The sequence below is a fragment of the Ciona robusta genome, chromosome 4, assembly GCF_009617815.1.
Source record: "Ciona robusta chromosome 4, ASM961781v2".
NCBI lineage: Eukaryota > Metazoa > Chordata > Ascidiacea > Phlebobranchia > Cionidae > Ciona > Ciona robusta.
This window is the reverse complement of record NC_143238.1, coordinates 1,462,645-1,481,588: the sequence shown is the minus strand read 5'-3', so window position 1 is coordinate 1,481,588 and position 18,944 is coordinate 1,462,645. Positions and strand designations below refer to the sequence as shown.

Sequence of the window (18,944 nt, the reverse complement as noted above, 5' to 3'; positions counted from 1 at the left end):
GTTTGACTTTTCTGAAAGTTTAATTTTTAATTAGATGAAATAATAAACCACGGAAATTAAGTCTGTCACAAGATAGAATTCTGTGATTGTTTTGTATATTTACTATTTCTCACTGCAGCAACAAAGATGGGGTAAGAAAAATTAATTGTTATTTAATTTAAATTACTATCATACATTGTGTTATTATTTTGAAATAAATAAAATCTGTGTTTTACCCTTACCCATTTTAAAGTACTTCACAAATTCTGTATGATTTACATTTTATAAACCACTGGTTTAAGTAATGATCTAGTGTTACGAAAACGTAACCAACAAAAATCAAGTCCAACCACTAATGGTAATTGAGAAATATATTTCGCCTAAATGGCATCGTCAGTCTTTTATTCAAATATTCAAATAGAATGATTTAAGTAATTACTATTTCTAGGTGAATGAAATATACAGACACAGATGCTCACAATACAAATGCATATCTGATTCAAGTGGTTACGCAGTCATTGTTGCCACTGAAGTATTCTGTCCACTAGTTAATGTTACAAGGTGTATCGATAATGGGGTACGTAAGTCACTTTACTGTGCACTACTAACCTATTTGTAAAAATAATTTTGAATGTCATTTCATGCCTAATGTTTTGTCACAACTGTTTTACACACTGCAATATTAAAATTCACACTGTTCCAATAAATTACACCACTGCACAACTAATTTGCACAAAAATGTGAGAGGTTCTTTTTGTTATACTAACTATTTTCTTGCTTTTTTGCTGGCAGTTTATGATAACTATTTTATGTTAACAGGGAGTTGTCGTGTATGATGATGATGGCTGTTGTGCTGAATGTAAGTAATATGTTTCTTTAAATAATCTTTCAACAGCCTATTTGATATAAAAAACATAGTGTATTTCCAACGTTTTCTCTGCCATCCGGCAAGACTTCTAAAGTCTTACTAGATGAGCTGTTGAAATATCACTTACATTTTGCCTGGTACAAGAAATAACAGAATAAGTTACTTTATCCAAGTAGCAAACTAATGGTCACTGAATGGGTTGTCGAAATTGTAGAAAAAGCAATTATTGATGGTAGCCTAACTCTCAAGCTAGCACAAGGTGTATGAAACAGAACATATTTGTAGATATTTTGAATAAAACTCATTCAATAATTACAGATAAAAAAAACAAAAAATAACAACTATTATCTACATTGCTCTCAAGTACATGCTTACCATATCTCTTCAGGCTATCAGTCGCAAAGAACTTGCCACGCAACAAAATCGCAACCAAAGTCTTTGTCGATTGGTGGTTGTGAAACTGATCGTCCAGTAGAGCTTGCTTACTGCCAAGGAGAGTGTGCAAGTGGTTCACATTATCATGAGATTACTGGAAGCTTCATCAGGCATTGCACTTGTTGTTCAGCCACAGAGTATTACAACATGAATATTCCTGCCACTTGTGATAATGGAACTCAGGTGGGCAATATGATAAAAATTAGTTATCAGTCTAGATTGGTAATTTTTTTATTTAAATTTTTGACAAATTTCATTTATCTTTTAGAATCTGATAATTAATCTTTTTAACAAAGTTTATTTAACTTTTTTAATATGATTAAGAACATTTTATAAATTTATATTAACAAAGAGATAAGTGTAACAACAAAAAGAGTGCCTAACGTTCTAAATAAATTGTGAGGAGTGTTCTTGTTTTTTTTCACCAACTATTTAATGTTATTACAGACACAGCTCAATTTTAAAATGATCACATCGTGTACTTGTCATGAGAACAAACAATGTGATTCATGGACCTATATTGATGACTTCCATGCATCTATTCAACCAATAAATGGTGTAATGGTGAGTGTTTCAACATAAATTTGCTTGAAATGTGTGAATATATTTGGTAATGCTTAAACACAAGTTTCTGTTTCATATGTTTTTATAATAAAACCTAGGTACTCTAAAATTCAGACTAAAGTGAACATATATAAAAAATCTCCCACCTTCCCTTCCAAAAAATTAATCACTTACAAAGTAACATACTTGGTAACTCAAAAGCTGGAACTAGGTGTATGAAACAGAACATCTGTGACTGTCATGTTATAACGACTGTTTTTCCAGGCACGAGGGAATAAAGTAAGTTATATGCATGAATGTATCTAACTTTATCCACGCGTAGCTGGAAAATTTGGAGATTTTTCAATTATTTTTATGTATGGTTGATAATTTGGATAACCCATTAGTAACATTCATTACTCAAAAGTGTATAAACAGTAAGAAATCTAAGCTTAATTAAAATTGATAGTTGTCTAAACATACATAACATTTATATTTGTTCCTACTCATTAGAGTGATGTAGATGTGTTAACGTACTGGAACACAAGCAGCCAATACAAGTTCCGTGTTGTTCAAGTAACCAATGTAAATGATGAGACCGACGTGTACAATACTGTCCATGATGTCATGAATAAGTTTGGAGTACAGGATCCAGCAATGAAGGTGTGTTTTATTAGTTACCATAAAAATAAATAATGGATAAAGGTAAAAACATTAATCATCATAAATACAGCTAGGTAATTATACTGTAATGATCTCGTGTTACGAAAACGTCACCAACAAAAATCAAGTCCAACCACTAATGGTAATTGAGAAATATATTTCGCCTAAATGGCATCGGCAGTCTCTTATTCAAATAGAATACAGAATACACCAGATCATTACTGTATTCTACTATACAAGAATCGTTTAACTATATGTACACCAAGATCAGGGTCAGATTCGCGTAATTTATTACAAGATAATTATACAGGATTATTTTGATATTTGTTTAATATAAACCTCTCTAGCTCTACCTGCTGACCACTAAATTACCTTTTAGCCTTTCATAACGAAAATTAAATTTGAAAAAATTTAATTTAAAATCAAAATTATACATTTGTCATAGACACATATGTCGGACTTCTCGTGTCTGTTACACGGCCTAGGCGCAAACTATATCTCTCTAAATTATAAACAAATGTGTTTTAACAGGTTGTAAAAGTTAGTGCTTTGAACACAACTTTCAACCAAGCGCTAACCAAGGGACTGGATGCAGCGCTTTCTCATCCAATTGAAAGTCAGCAGCTACCAGAAGATAATAACGATGAAAACTTGTAAAGTTCACTGACATTGTATCTTCCAGAGTATCGTTTCACGATTGTGTGTGGGCATATATGTTCCTTTGTTTTATTTTACCGCAATAAAATTGCATCGCATATAAATATGTTGTCTTGGGTGTAACAGGGGTAAAACGCATAGTAGGGTATGTGGGGGTGTGTTTTAAACAATTAACAACGGTCTATGAAAGTCGTAAAGATGCAGTTTTATAATTCTTTAAATGTTATTTATTTACTACCAGATGGTAGAATGAAATAGGCATCCCAGCTTCCCCATCCTGCTATGAATGAAACTTACTTTATCCTCGCGTGGCCGGAAAACGACAGTCGTTATCAAACGGGTTTACCACCTCGTGTCAGCTTACCATGTATGTTACTTTGTGGGTGTGTATTTTTTTGGATTTTTGCCTGATAATTTGGACAACCCATTAGTGATCCCATTACCTCTGGGTAACAAGCAGGCGCGCTAACCACTATGCCACGGCGCCAGGTAAACTATATTTGTTTGTATATTAAAACAATGTTTACATGTATAGGTATGTAAATTTCAACAAACAAAATCGTGTGAATAAAATCCATTTAACCGTACCGCATCAGCTTACAGGCGTGTAAACTATTACAAAGGAAGTACAACGGTGTCGCGTACGGGAAACTGTAGAATGCAAATGCGCCCATTATAACAATTTGTTCAGGCAGTCAAAAGCAAATAACATTGCATTATACAGCGTGGGACAAGTCGTTTAAATTATGTTATAGGGCAACATTTACGCGATTAATGTATAGATGTATAGTAGGGTGGGGGAAGATGGGACACCTGTAGCACATAATATCCAAATATTCTGATCGTGTTTTAAACAATTAACAACGGTCTATGGGAGTCGTAAGGATCCGTTTTTTAATTGGTTAAATGTTCTTTGTTTTCTACTTAATAGGACGAGAAAATAGAGTTAAAGAGTGCCCCATCCTCCCCCACCCTACTGTATATTGTTGTGGATTTGTTTAAGAGTAATTCGAAATATTATTTTATTTCGGAACAGTGTTTCATCAAAGCACTCTAAGGTTGTACACGTAGAAATGGTTTCACGAAGCTACCCATTCATCTTGTTACTCTCACTGGCACTTATGGTGCTGTTGGGACAAAAGTACTTGTCAGACACTGATAAAATCTATGGTAAAAACAATGACTATGGGGCCAAGGTAAATGGTAATACAGCGCTTGCTGGTGAATTAGAAAGTGGAGATACAGCAGTGGTGGAAGAAGAGGTATTAAATGTTCAAAAGGAGGGTTTTTGTAGTAAACCAGAATCCGCACATAACTACACGGTGTGTGAGAATCTCCCTTTACTGCCGGTGGTGTGCGGGGAACAGGCTGAGAAACGTGAATACGATGAGAATGGGGGGAAATACAGAGTTCCTAACATAGTTCACCTTGTACGTGTGGGAGATATGAATTTCGATGCTGTCATGTTCCTCAACCTTCGATCTGTGGCGAGAATACAACAACCAGAAATCATTTACATCTATTATACCACTGAAAAACCTACAGGTGAAATTTTAGAGCAGCATGTGTGCATAGGTGGCGATTGTGAGTGTTTTAACCTTAAAATCTGAGGGCAATTATTCAAATTGATTAACGCATAGATGGGTAACTCTCCTTATGATCGTATGCTGTGTTTAACTGAAATTACTCCTAGGCCCCATGACATGTCACGCTATAGGACTCCGTCCATGTAGAATAAAATATAATGCATTTAAAACCTATTTACCTAAGCCTTATTTTGAATATCATACGGTATAAAGCTATTTACAATACATAGTGCAGAATACGTAACAGGTCACCCTACACCCAAAATATGCATCATTTTTACCACTTATTAAAAATAATTTTTAGGAATATACATTGAGAGAGCAGAAAGAGAAATCCCGTGTCTTTTGTGGGTTAAAGTTGAGGATCCAGATTCCGTGGACGGGATACAGGTATATAGTACTGTGGGGTAAGATGGAATACCTTAGCACCTATATCCCATATTTCCTGATCGAGTTTTGAAAAATTAACAACGTTTTTTAAAGTATCGTGTTAAAGTATGCGGTTATACCGTAGTATACTGAAGTGACTTCAGTATACTATAGTTATACAATTCTGTAAATATTTTCTGTTTACTACCAAATGTGACAAGCAAAGAGAAAGAAAATGTGTTTTATCGTTTCCCACCTTGTGTACCTCTCACGCATATAAGCTTATATCAATAAAAAAATAAAAATTCTCCTTTAGCTTAGCGTTCCACAGTCGCGCTTTGACGTCATTCGATTCACGAAAATCTTGGAACGTGGTGGAATCTATGTTGCCAACGACGTTATTTTGTTAAAAAGTCTCGATCCGTTACGACGATACTCGTTTGCTGCAGGACGGTGAGATGTGAATATTTTGCTAAAAGCATTTAAAAAATTTAAGGAATATGACATTCATTTTGGAAGTAAAATAACGTCCAAACCGGCGCAGATTAGTTAAAGCGCTCGATTCATACACGATGATGTCTTCAATGCCCGAAGCTGCCATTAAAGCCGTATGTGTCCTTGGGCAGAACACACAGCGGTCGTTGGCCTAAATGAGTTTTCTAAATTATCCGTCATGCATCAACACCATAAATTATAAATTGATTATTGAAGGAATGAATGTAACTTACTTTATCCTCGCGTGGCCGGAAAACGACAGTCGTTGTGACATGGGTGTTCTGTTTCATACATCTCGCGCCAGCTTACCAGTTACCATGTATATGAACAACCTGAAACCCTTCAACAATTTAAAAAATAAGAAAACCCAACAAAACGAATATGCCATAAGAACTATATAGGTGTGCCATGTATACTTTAATTCTTAAACAATGCCAATTTAAAATTACAGTGAACGTGAGGACAGCATTAGCGATGGGATAATGCTGGTTGAACCGAACTCAATATTCGCCCACACATTTTACCAGGAAAGTTATTTGGAAGCTTTGCGGAGTTACAACCCATCACAAGATGATTTCAAATATGCCCAAGACGGATTATTTGCTTTTTATAGACAGCACATGCGGGTAGATTATTTATAGCTTGATGTGTAATTTTTATAAAGAACTACTAAATAATTAGTGAACACAAGACGTTACACTGTATTGCGTCAGTGGTTAAAACGATTCTTGCTGTATAGACCTATAATTCTGCTGCTATAAGCAAAAATATATACGCTAAACAAACTAAATTTAATCCGAGTACTTAAAATCAGTATACGAATCCTCCTTTATGCCGTATCTATGCATATAACATACAGTGTGTCGACATAGACTTAGTGTGAACCTATATATTTATAAATATATATATATATATATAGATACATTCGTTTGTAAATATTTCAGGACGATGTTCACGTTAAGAACGATTATCTTTCCCGACCTCCGTCACTAGAGGGATTCGGAGCGACTGTTATTGGACATTGGGACCTAAGCCAGCATTATGCTTTAAATTTACAACTATCCAATACCTTTACCGACAGGCCTGAACCGGGTTGGGTACAAACAGCAATGGAAGAGGAACTTCGGACAATGGACAACGTATATGGTGAAGCGGCGAGGATCGCTTATTTCGGTTCACCCGATCTAGTGTTTAAGCCAGGGGAAATCGCACACGATCGAATGTCGACCATAAAACTAAACCCGCTACCAAACATCGAACCCGACATTTTAGAACATGAAATTTAAATCATAGTTCTGTGGTGTAAGATGGGATACCGTTAGCACCTACATACCATATTTCCTGGTCGCTTTTTAAACAACTAACTGCGTTCTTTCAGAGTCGCGGGGCCACAGATATTTAATAAACTAAATGGAACGAAAAAAGAAATGAAAATATCTCATTTTTCCCCACCCTACCAATGTATTTCACCATCGTTACCACAACGATATGTAAATGAAGCCATGTTATTAAACTTGTATTAATTATAACCAGTAACGTGCAGATCGTGGCGATTCGGAAATAAAATAGAATTCCCAAACAAACATATACGTCATTATATCGTCACGTTTTTTATTACAATAATCAATATACACAAACCAGCGTATTTTGATGTGTTATTTGTGGTATAACACGTAACATGTCACACCACCAAAGCCGTGAAAGTTGATGAAGTAAGCGGCAAATGACTTATTTTCTGCAATTTCCTCCGATTTAAACGCATTTCCTGCGTTTCGCAACGTTTTACATCTTCTATTAATGATTTAACGGAACATATTTAAAAAGTAATGACGCGTTTCCGTTACACCATATACATCCGCACAATTTTTTTGGAACGCACTTGATATAGACATGTATTTAACCTTCTTCTTTGCAAGTGGTACAAGCGTACGAAATGCGTACCAAACGCAAAATAAATAGGTTTCACAATTTTGCATTTGCGTGTCTACTTTTGACCATATATGTAGATGCGGAGGTTTACTAAGAAAATATAAAACCGGCCAAAATTTGTGACCACGTTTGATATCTGGAAACTGATACACAACACAGGACGGAGGTATGACGTAAGCAAAGTCATGATATTTACTCTCGTGTGTCGTCATTTGACTTGTTGAACCAGGTTACGTCACCGCGCACATTATTTTCGAGAAATGTTTATTGACGTTCGGCACGAAACTCGCATTTTATCAACCTCGCCTTACCTCAGCGTGACAATACATTCATGATGTTGCACAAGCGCGAGGAATGACCGAACACCTTACAAAACTATCGAAAAAGGCGAGCGCAGAATCTTGAAAAATTTATGGAGTTTCCAGATTCTAAAAATACACCATTAGCAAACGCAACTGGTAAGCATGCAAGGTTTCCTGCCGGTAATTGTTTTCGGCATTGCGCAGTTTATAGAGTTTGTGCGTATTTGGAAACAGCTTCCGAAAATCTGAGTCATTACATCACATAGAAGCATAATCTTTAAAAATACAAGGGTGGAAATGATTATGAGAAAATTAGAGTTAACATGAAAAAATCAAACGCCCTTCCGGTTTAGGTAGCTCAGCACTCGTATATAAACCCGGCGAAAAATATGGGAAGACAAAAAATTCGAAACGAAGATCAGAAATCAAAGATCAAAAGAAAAGATAAAATTAAACTTACAATATGTGGTAAGTAAAACAGTCAGATTATGCCTAAGATAAACTATAGATTTGTTGTTATTAATTGCATTCGTTTACAGTTTCAAACAAGTGTTATTCTATATTTGTGTTGCTCTTCTACTTCAATACAAAACAGCCGAAGCAAGTAAGAAATATAAACTGTACAGAAATAAATAAAAAATTGTATGCTGCTAAACAGTATGTTTTAATTATTGCATGTTCTGTATTTTTTCCTGATTTTCAAAAAATATATCTTAAACATTTTAACATTACAGGCGAGTGTGTGGATAGAAATGTTCACTGTTCGACATGGAAGAATTCCTGTTCGCAGTTTGCAGTATTAAGAACTTATTGCCCAGTTACATGCGGCACATGCAACACAGGTAACATGCTGGTTTTACATTGATTTAAAAAAATGACGAAACAGCTCGAAAAAATAGATACTTGAAAAATTTGGTCATGCCTTTTTATATTTTTCAATTATAAATAAACTCTAATATGCAAACTTGCTTTCAGATTCGTGTAATGTCTCCAATGGTGGTTGCGAGCATACATGCGATGATACGTTTGGGTTGGCTGTATGTTCATGCCGCTCAGGTTTTCAACTTAACGATGACAACAAAACTTGTAGAGGTAATTACCATTCAAATACTTCTATTGAACATGTGAGCAAAAAATAAAAACAATTTCCAGGCAGATTTAATAAATTTGAAAAGAAAAACTATAGTTGATTTTTACCTGGGGTTTCTTTTCAGACATTGACGAATGCAGCTTAGGTGAGAACCCATGCGGTGAACTGAAATGTCAAAACAAAATTGGTTCATACTTCTGCAAACCACGTGACTGTGGTGTGGTTTCTGAAAGAGCGACCCCAGTAGAAGACATGCATGACTGGCCATGGATGGTACGTCACAAAATAACATATTTTACCACAAATATTAGTCTAAAAACATTTTTTTCGTTACCAGAATAAGTGACATGATGCTATACAAAAGCACACGATCATTAAAATTGCATATTATTAAAACAGGTCCAGATATTAGTAAGCGGTGGACACAGTTGTGGTGCAACTTTACTTTCAAGTCGGTGGATAATTACTTCAAATAACTGCGTGCACGGGTAAGATTTATTTATTTATTTATCTTAATGACCTTTAAGGTCTATATTGTATTGCAATCATAAGTTAAAACGTGTTATGTCAGTTAAAATGAAATTAATTGATATTTTCTGTAACAGAGTACAACATGCTTCTATCATTATTTATCTTGGGCATGAAAAGAATGCACTTAACCATAGTCTCACTGACTCGCCGCATCGAGTGTACAGAACAGTCAACCAGGTATAATTCATTTCATTTATTTAAAAAAACTTAAAATATATATTCACTCCCAAAGTTACTTATCAGGGAACTCGTAAGCGGACATAATGTGTTTGAAACAGAAAACCTGTGTTATAACGACTGTCGTTGCTCTGCCACGCGAAGTAAATAATTTAGATTTATTCATTTATTTGTTACAACTACTATATTTTAGTGAACAATTGTGTATGTCTCAACTCGCAGGTTTTATAACAATATAAACAATCAAATCTATATATGCAGATTATTTCACACGACCTGGCTACAAGGTACAATAACTCGGTCGCTTTAATTAAACTAAACGAAGCCGTTGAAATTAACGAATACGTCAAACCGATCTGTCTCTCTGGTGGAGAACGGCCGCAAGTTGGCGCTAAGTGTTGGGGAACTGGTTTCGGTTTTGCAGGCAAGTGATTTAAATCAAAGTATAAACATATTGTATACGGACACCGGTCTAAATAATAATATAGTACTTTAGGGTAAGATGGGATACTGATAGCACCTTAGTTCCACATATCCTGATCATGTTTTAATCAGGGGCTACGGTTATATAATCCTGTAAATAGTCTTGGTGACTACCAAACGGGACGGGAATATAATTTTAAAACCTATTTATTATCCCACCCTACAATATATTGGCATTCTTACAGTTATACAAATATGAAATATGAAATATGCTGTCTTACTGAAAAAAATAAGAGAACTACTAAATACTAACGTTAACATTTAATAATTTTGACTATACCTATATAGATGAAAACAGCGTCGAGCCGTCAAATGTGTTAAAAGAAGTTGACTTGCCCATCGTTGATATCGACGTATGTCGTAGATCCTATACCAACACCGCATATTCTGTTGATAGAAACAATATGATGTGTGCCGGGTATATTCAAGGCGGAAAGGACTTGTGTTACGGTGAGATATACATACTTGCGAGTATTTTAAATAGGCCACACACTGAAGCACGCCAGAGACCTAGAATTGAGTCCCAAAGTTTGGCCGAAATTCAAGACCACTTGTTCGTTATAAGATATAAATTTTCAGTTATAAAATGGTTTATTACTTATTAGTACTGGAATTCTAATTAATATATCTGTATTTGTTAAAGGTGATATGGGAGGCCCATTAATGTGTCAACGTGAGAACAGTTGTGATTTTTACATCTCTGGTATCACCCAGTTCGGAAGGGGTTGCGGGCGTCCAGGGAATTACGGAGCATATACCAATGTCGCATTTTATGAAGACTGGATTCGCACGAGTTTGGGAGAAGACGCAAGCGAACTATGTTAAATTTTATACAAGCACTTTTTAAAGATCATATTTTTATATGTAAAATATTTTGTATAATTTTCTATATACATATTTTATAGAAATGTAAATTCATATTCATGCATTTTATATTACCTTTAGCGACTTTAGCTATATGTTATAATCAAATGTTCAAATTTTATATTATAAATTTTAATAAATTTGCTGTTAATGCGCAATGACTTTTGATGAGAATGACAGAATGAGATTCAGAAACAGCCTTTTTTCAAAATGAATTCTCTATCTATACACAGATAACATGGCCTGACTAAGTGGTAACTCTCAATTAAACACAACAATTATACGAGCATCCATTTGCAAACGGAAATGTGCTTCGAGTTCAAACCATGTCGCTTGGTCCACAGCAAATGATGAATGTTTATAGGCGGCAACTAAATGTACTAGAAGCTATTTAGTGTTAAATGGTGACAAAAACCTTTTGCGACATAAAAAATGTATCCACTTTTATACCTTTTAGATAGTTTTAAATTACTATATAGTACTGTGGCGTAAGGTGGAATAAAGTTAGTACCTAAATCAGTTATTGCATAGTTGTGTTTAAACAACTATCAACGCTATTTTAGGTTACGGAGCTAGAGGTATACAATTCTGAATATAAAAGAGAATGAAAACATTCCATCTTACCCTACCCTACTATAAGAATGCATAACGAATAGAAAAACATGCCATTTTAGACTGCTTTTTAGAGGTTAACCTGTACTCGTAAACTTTTGCCTCAAATGAAAACTGAACTCCCAGCAAATACAGTATACAGCTATGGAAACATTAGATACAAAACAAAAACAGTACGACAATATACCTGTAAATGATACTGAAAGCTTCATGATCTAACACAAACCTAAACTAATGCGAAATACAGCTCTATTTTAAAGACTGTTTCCTCACAACAGTTAAACACGAAGCTGTAAGTACAAGCACTGCTGCAAACCAGTTAACTTATCCGTGGTATCTAAAAGTTACACTGCAGTCAATTAGAGCGGTTGTTGCCTCGAGTAATTACAAAGCGGGAGGTAACTTTTTTGGTTTTATTTACAGCATAAATAGTATGCCACGGAAGATAGGAGCGCAATACCAATGCGAGAACGATTGTGAAATAACAAAATACGAACAATATGAAAAGCAACTGTTTGTACACGATGTAAGCTTGCTCTTTCAACGATAGCTTACCAAGTTCAGATATAATCAACGCAAGAAGCAGTCAAGCAGAAGTCGTGTTATTAAAATATAAAAAGCAATTTAGTTAGGCGAAACTTTCGGTGTACTGTATTGAACGGTAGATCCAGTGCCAATAGAAATATTCTGAATTTGCGGCAGTTTTAAAGTGACTGTCTTGACATCGGAAAATTCTCGAAGGCTTTCTTCGCCCCTGTAATAAAAGCAACAAGAATAAGCGATATTGCTAGAAAAGTGGTAAGTTACTTAGTACAGTATCTACAATGATATACAGTACATTGTTATATATAGTAGGGTGGGGAAAAAGCCCCATTTTTATTTTATCTTCTTGGCTATTTATATGGTAGGGTGGGAGAATATGGGACATCTTTAGCACATAATATCCAAATATCCATAATCGTATTTTAAACAATGAACAGCGATTTGTGGTAGTCGTGAGGATACGGTTTTATAATTCTTTGAATGTTCTTTGTTTACCGCCAAATGAGCTAGAAAATAGAATGAAAAAGTGTCCAATCTTCCCCCTACCTACTATACTAAAAAACATTCAAAGAATTCTAAAAGTGTATCCTCACGACTTCCATAAACCGTTGTTAATTGTTTAAAACACGATCATAATATTTTGATGTGCTGTGCTAATGATGTCCCATCTTCCCCCACAGTACTATATTTGTAGAGAAAATTTTAATTTCACTTACATTTCCTTTCCTTTTCCGGACATTTTCAGGCCACCAAAAGGACTTTGTACAGCAAAAGCGTTGTAGCAGTTCACCCTGAGATCGAAAAAAACATTTACTTAAAACCAGAACTGCATTATAAACAAAAGGCTTAACTTCAGTAATTTATCTAGGTCAAAATTTTGATCAAGTAAAACGTTCTAGAAGACTTACCAAACAGTTCCTGATTCAAGCGCCTTTGCCATTTCCAAAGCTACTGATACATCTTTGGTAAAAATGCCAGCAGCTAAACCATACTCAGTGTTGTTAGCTCTTTGTATAACTTCTTCAACTGTTTTGAACTTAAAAATACACTGGACTGGTCCGAAAATCTGGAAAATAAATATTTAACATTAGTATGTTCTGGTATATTATTTGTAGGCTTACGGGAAAGTGTTAACTGAAGAACCATCCACGTATACGGCTTGGTCAATCGGTAAATCTTATACTTGCGTGGCCGGTAAACGACATTCGTTATAACACGAGTACGTGTTTTGTTTCATACACCTCGCACCAGCTTAGGAGTTACCACGTATGTAACTTTGTGGGCAGTTGATTGTTTTGTTTTTTTGATGTATTTTTTGATGTACAATTTAGACAACCCAAGTGTCTTGCCCAAGGATACACGCCCATGGTGGTAGCGGCGACCAGACTTAAACCTCTGGGTTAGAGACAGGCGAGCCCATACGTTGTATTTTTTATATTAGAAAATATTTTTGTTGATGTAAATTTCGAACCTAAATAATGCAATTCAATAGTAAGCTTCCATGTAAAACCGAATGACCAATGCTCACCTCTTCTTTAGCGATCCGCATCGTATCAGTAACGTTAGAAAACACAGTTGGTTGCATGTAATAACCAGTGCTCCCATGTCTGCTTCCACCACATTCTAACTTTGCACCTTCTTCAATGCCTGACTTTACATATCCAAGTATCGAATCCAAATGTTTTTGGCTGATCTAAAGTAAATTTAATTTTAAAATATACTGATAAATGAACTTTCACAGAGACCATATTTTCACTTTAACTTTTTACAGGCAATATTTTAGATTGTAAAGTAAAGGCTAACGGGGCATTTTATGTGCCATGTCCGTGCTCTTTGTGTCAGAAAGTTCTCAATTATAAAGTCAGTGTAAGTAAGTTCACCTGTGGTCCTTGTTCAGAGTGAAGCTGAAATGGATCAGCTACAATTCTCCTGGCTGCCCTAGCAACGCTCTTAGCAACAAATTCGTCATAAATATCTTCTTGTACGAAAGTCCTTGCACCAGCTGTACATAATTGGCCTTGGTTCATGAACACGGCTTGGTGGGCGTTTTCAACAGCATAGTCAACTAAAAGAAACTCCATGATTATAGGAGCAATGTAACGGTGATAAACAGTGACTCTTATATTGACTCATACTTCAAAAAACAGACTTTAAATAGTCGGAAACCAGACACGTATAAATCAAACTGAAAGATGAAGGTTGCATCATTTAATTCTTTATAATTGAGCAATTTTAAAGGTTAAGTCGACACTTACGATCCGCATCAGCAAACACGATGTTTGGGCAGTTTCCTGACAACTCCAATGTAAGTCGTTTCAAGTTCGTTTTCGCCGAACTTTCCTCGATTTTGCGACCGACCTGAAAATGTTTAAATTAAACTCTTGTTCTTTTTACCAGAACTCAACAGTCTTCACTCTTTATTCTTAAACTGAAATATAACACTGTGCTGTGAGAAAGCCGTTGTAAATTACTTGTGTTTAAAAAAGCCTATAGTTTTGTAAATACATTTTTTTAAATTGTTCTGTAAATACTCTTTGTTTACTACCAAATGGGACGAGGAAAAAGAGTTAAAACATGTTTAATTTTACCTCATTCCACCATACTTTGTATAAAAACTCAACTTACAGCAATAGAACCGGTGAAAGAGATTTTGTTGATGCCGGAATGACTTGCCATTGCTGCTCCTGCCTCAGGACCACCTGGTACAACATTGAATACACCTTCAGGGAAACCGGCTTCTTTTGCCAGTGATGCAATGTATAAAGCGGATAGCGGAGTCTGTTCGTTTGGCTTGATAACTACAGTGTTACCACAGCAGAGAGCTGGCCCTATCTTCATGCACAGAGAAATCAGGGGCACATTCCACTGCGAAAAGCGAAGGGTGATTAATACGTTTGTAAATCAAGTTAAAAACGCCACTAGCGGTTTTACTACTAGTATGACATTAAATTTTTTCAGAACACACACACACGGCTTTTTGTAAAATGTTAAATAACCGAAACCGCGACAATAATGCATGAATTTCTTACCGGTAAAATAAGTCCACAGACACCAACGGGTTGCACCAAAGTGTAACTAAGGTAATCTCCATCCACGGGAAGTGTCTTGCCATGCATTTTATCGGTCCAACCAGCATAGTAACGCAATATCTTAGAAACACCGGTGTCCATGAAAAACGAGTGTGTGTAAGGCTTGCCACAGTCTAAAGATTCCAAACACTGTAAAATAAATGATGTTTACAAAATTGCACTTGTACAAGTATTAAGGTTGGGAAAGGGCGGGACACCTTTTCATTCGATTTTCTTGTGCCATTAAGTAGTAAACAAAGAACATTCAACGAATTATAAAGCAGTAACCTCACTACTTCATATACCGTTGTTAATTGTTTAAAACACGATCAGGATATTTGTATATTATGTGCTCAAGGTGTTTCATCTTACCCACAGTCGTATATGTTTCTTTTTTTACAAATTATGGAGTCTATACCTTTGGTGGTAATGAAAACGGCAGAAATATTTTGCAAATTGTTCAACTGCAATCAATTTTGCAAGAAAACCCGTCATGCTTCAGGGTATGTTTCGGTTTAAAAACGTGGAAGTGTTATCGATATACAAGGTAGACATGTTTGTTTTAATCTTTTTACGATCAATGTGACGAAACCGAATACTAACGTTCGCTTTATATTTAAATTTAGGCCAATTTAGCGGAACGTGAGAGTTGCATCAGATACAAGGAAATTGGAATCAGATGACACTTAGCATGAAACTTACCGCCAGATAGCATTTATTAGCGTCGATTAAATCAGCTAGCTTGTTGATGAGCACTCCTCTATCTGAAGCATCCATTCGCCTCCATTTTGAGCTAGGTTGGAACGCTTTGCTCGCTGCTGCCACCGCGCGGTCGACGTCAGCCTTTCAGAAAAATATTTACATAATTAATTACATTTGAAAAACTGGCTGCGGTATTTGACTAAAATTGAACTGAAGACCGCTGTATATATAGATAGTAAAATGGTAAATGGTTTATCCAACCTAACAAGATCAAACCGCAATAGTTAAAATAGTGAAGTCAGAGGTAATTGGATTACCTGCTTCCCGTACGCAACTTTGGTGATGACCTTCTCTGTTGCCGGATTAACGTCATCGATTTCTTCACCGTCACACGCATCAACCCATTCATTGGAGATAAATATCTAGAAATAACAAGTTTGTTCCGGTTAGCGTTGCTGCCACATATTGTACTGTTATGTAAGTGGTCAAATTTAAGGTCCGGTTGACAAAGATAATGACATTGTTAAAGTGCGTAGTTTAACGCTACGAGTGTGTAATGAGGTGCCATTACGTTTGCGAGTTAGGTAAATTTAGAAACCCATTTTTTTAAGTATTATAATCATAATGCCTAAACGACATACGTTATGTGCAAGTTCAAAATTGAGTTTAATAAAAAGCACGGCCGTGGGCTTGCAATGGGAATATGATACCACCTATTATAGTGACCTTATCGTGAAGGTATGTCAATATAGCCTGCCTTCTCGACCGCGGCGGCGGAACAAGCTCACAAAGTCGGCTGATAACTATGGATAAAAGTATAAGTTGCGCTATCGGGCGCCCATAATGTTCTGCTTCACGTAAACGAGATGGTTCAGATTGGCAGATGAAAAAGAACAAGGGAATTTATGCGCATCTTGCTATAATGCGCTATAAGGGAAGACAAATGTTCCTTTATGTTCGGAGCAAATTGGCATTTTTACACATATTGCACGTAACCAGTACACAAATAACCAATTGGCTTTTACCTGGCAAAGAGTAAATAATATACAATTAATGTTAAGGTTAACGTTTGGTGCCACCAATTTACCAATTAAAGAGCATCGTTTATTTGTTATCATATATATACATAAATACTGTTTTGGCGATAACCCGCTTCTTATAATGGTCGTATTCGCTTTTAAGATTCTATGATATAATATACAGATAACGTCGAAGCCGTCGATTAAACTGTCATGTTATAATCCAGCCCTTGGTATTGAACAACACGCTTCGAGGCATTTGTCTAATTAAGGCGACGTGTGGTAGCTGAGCAGCGATGCCACGGAGATCAAGAATGGCTGGGAGCGTTGAATATTATAAGATAATCAGCAGCGGTACTTCGAATCACGGAAAATTGCATAACATATTACGAAGTTACGTTGTCGAAAAACCTCAGAGATCGAATCGATGCACGGCATACGACCGCAGCTATTACTGTTAAAGCAACCGCTGCTCGGAGCTGGGTGTCTTAATAATAAACGCATCACGGGTAAAAGGGGGCGGGGCGGAGGTGAATTTATTACAATGTTTGTTATTGATTATTTTTGTTGGCATCTTAACAAGTTGTACTTGTCACGAACGTATTATTTGCTTGCATTATAAGCAAAGATTGTTACGGGTAAACAAAAAGATATGTTTCCAACTACCTTGGAGGATAAAATTCGGATAAAACTGTAAACTGTGTCACATTTTTGGCAGCTTGCAAACTTTAAGCGTAATTTGGCGATTTCAGTATATACTGATATAGTAATATGAGAAAAGATGGGACACTTTTAGCACATAGTATCCAAATATCCTGATCGCGTTTTAAACCGTTAACAATGGTCTATGGGAGTCGTGAGGATACGGTTTTATAATTCTTTAAATTTTCTGTGTTTACTTCCAAATGAAACGAGAAAATCGAATAAAAAGGTGTCTCATCTTTCCCCATCCTACTCTATATAGGGTTAACACGGGGCAAAGGTACTGTGAAGGAATTCTTACAGCTCGTCTTAGCGTTTTATGAGTTAATGGGTAATCCATGTGGCCCAATTCAGTATAGATTGTAAACTGGCAAGACTTATAATCAGTAATCACCCATTCATTGTGCAAATATAGACAAGTTATACAACAACGGACGACGCGCATATACGACCTTTTAACTAGACATAAAATACACAACTTAGGCTACATTAAAAAGAATCAAATTATGACAGGAATATCAAACTAAAAGCAAAAATATGTTACCTTGTTGTATTTGATATCCAGTCCAGGGTTGGGGGGTGGAATGGGCCATGGGATGCAGGACACTGGGTCCTTGTTCACCTCGGGGATTTGAGAGGCTGCTGGTACTGCTGATACGACTGAAGACATTTTTGCACGAAGTTTGTAGTTTAAGTTTTAAACAGAATGTCACTTAGTTAAACACACTTTTGTCTTGTGTTCTGTGATGCGAAATATTAGTTCAAACCTGGTTGCCCCTATATATGAGCAAACACGACACACGACTGCGTTTTTCTGTTCGATCAACCAGGAAAGTTTTTTACCCGATTGCCGCTATCAAACTAAAGAATGCGACTCCCGCAAAACTTGCGTGCATATAGAAACCGAATCGTTAAAAACTTATCAGCGTTCAGCATTAACTTCCCGGATGCCTCCCCGGTTATGCCACTGTATTATAACATTTCTGTTCTTGGTACTCAAACCGCAATCACATATTATCCTACTATAGATAACAAAATAGAAAAATCCACCCCATGTCACAATAGAACATTGCATGACAAAGATATTGAGACATCTAAATCAACAAAACTACTTTGCTGGTCAACATCTTTATGTACTTCACTCTACCTTTAGCTGTTGCTACCTCAGTGAGGTAGATTGAAATATTTGAGGCTTACAGAAAAATCGCGGTCTTTTATACAAAGGCCAGCGCGGGGTTTCGAGGACCGTGGGCGGATTTTAACACCCCGATGCCTTTTTCTAAAATTTGTCTCCGGCGCTACGGCAAATGTTATTTTATCACTGTTG

At 36.0% G+C, this 18,944-nt stretch overlaps 4 protein-coding genes and 1 long non-coding RNA gene across 5 annotated transcripts in view; 3 read left to right on the top strand and 2 right to left on the bottom strand.

Moving 5' to 3' along the window:
- LOC149736403 (uncharacterized) overlaps positions 1-3,249 on the top strand; it is a 38,620-nt gene extending 35,371 nt beyond the window's left edge. The window contains exons 78-83 of the mRNA XM_089876882.1: positions 428-556; positions 799-838; positions 1,236-1,465; positions 1,730-1,846; positions 2,339-2,488; positions 3,020-3,249. Of these exons, the coding sequence (XP_089733008.1) occupies positions 428-556; positions 799-838; positions 1,236-1,465; positions 1,730-1,846; positions 2,339-2,488; positions 3,020-3,145 (792 nt within the window). The 3' untranslated portion in view covers positions 3,146-3,249. The remainder of the gene's footprint in view (positions 1-427; positions 557-798; positions 839-1,235; positions 1,466-1,729; positions 1,847-2,338; positions 2,489-3,019) is intronic.
- Positions 3,250-4,138: 889 nt separating this feature from the next.
- On the bottom strand, positions 4,139-10,494 carry LOC149736401 (uncharacterized). Its single transcript, XR_016384928.1, has 4 exons — positions 10,388-10,494; positions 9,024-9,081; positions 4,573-8,939; positions 4,139-4,513 (listed from the first exon to the last, which is right to left on the bottom strand). It is a non-coding gene; the product is annotated as an uncharacterized LOC149736401 (long non-coding RNA).
- Positions 4,219-7,029, top strand: LOC149736402 (uncharacterized). Its single transcript, XM_089876893.1, has 5 exons — positions 4,219-4,690; positions 5,036-5,121; positions 5,417-5,553; positions 6,047-6,221; positions 6,540-7,029. The coding sequence occupies exons 1-5, from the start codon at positions 4,219-4,221 to the stop codon at positions 6,879-6,881; spliced, it is 1,212 nt and encodes a 403-aa protein (XP_089733019.1). The 3' UTR covers positions 6,882-7,029.
- Positions 8,164-10,932, top strand: LOC149736400 (serine protease 27-like). Its single transcript, XM_089876896.1, has 10 exons — positions 8,164-8,294; positions 8,366-8,430; positions 8,561-8,668; positions 8,802-8,918; positions 9,041-9,189; positions 9,316-9,404; positions 9,522-9,624; positions 9,886-10,048; positions 10,396-10,557; positions 10,751-10,932. The coding sequence occupies exons 1-10, from the start codon at positions 8,290-8,292 to the stop codon at positions 10,930-10,932; spliced, it is 1,143 nt and encodes a 380-aa protein (XP_089733022.1). The 5' UTR covers positions 8,164-8,289.
- Positions 10,933-11,982: 1,050 nt separating this feature from the next.
- Positions 11,983-18,397, bottom strand: LOC149736399 (retinal dehydrogenase 2-like). The gene is made up of 11 exons (XM_089876889.1): positions 18,162-18,397; positions 16,214-16,318; positions 15,897-16,037; positions 15,156-15,344; positions 14,752-14,991; positions 14,382-14,484; positions 14,007-14,191; positions 13,655-13,819; positions 13,035-13,192; positions 12,843-12,917; positions 11,983-12,337 (listed from the first exon to the last, which is right to left on the bottom strand). The coding sequence occupies exons 1-11, from the start codon at positions 18,285-18,287 to the stop codon at positions 12,208-12,210; spliced, it is 1,617 nt and encodes a 538-aa protein (XP_089733015.1). The 5' UTR covers positions 18,288-18,397; the 3' UTR covers positions 11,983-12,207.
- Between the last annotated feature and the right edge of the window lie 547 nt (positions 18,398-18,944).

Excerpts from the sequence above, each read along its gene's own strand:
- LOC149736399 (XM_089876889.1), bottom strand. The coding sequence starts at position 18,287 with ATGTCTTCAGTCGTATCAGCAGTACCAGCAGCCTCTCAAATCCCCGAG. Across the intron at positions 14,485-14,751 it reads CTTTCACCGGTTCTATTGCT|GTCGGTCGCAAAATCGAGGA; the intron begins GTAAGTTGAGTT and ends AAACATTTTCAG. Across the intron at positions 14,192-14,381 it reads CGTGTTTGCTGATGCGGATC|TTGACTATGCTGTTGAAAAC; the intron begins GTAAGTGTCGAC and ends AGTTTCTTTTAG.
- LOC149736402 (XM_089876893.1), top strand. The coding sequence starts at position 4,219 with ATGGTTTCACGAAGCTACCCATTCATCTTGTTACTCTCACTGGCACTT. Across the intron at positions 5,122-5,416 it reads ATTCCGTGGACGGGATACAG|CTTAGCGTTCCACAGTCGCG; the intron begins GTATATAGTACT and ends ATTCTCCTTTAG. Across the intron at positions 6,222-6,539 it reads TTTATAGACAGCACATGCGG|GACGATGTTCACGTTAAGAA; the intron begins GTAGATTATTTA and ends TAAATATTTCAG.
- LOC149736400 (XM_089876896.1), top strand. Across the intron at positions 8,919-9,040 it reads TGACAACAAAACTTGTAGAG|ACATTGACGAATGCAGCTTA; the intron begins GTAATTACCATT and ends GTTTCTTTTCAG. Across the intron at positions 9,190-9,315 it reads TGCATGACTGGCCATGGATG|GTCCAGATATTAGTAAGCGG; the intron begins GTACGTCACAAA and ends TTATTAAAACAG.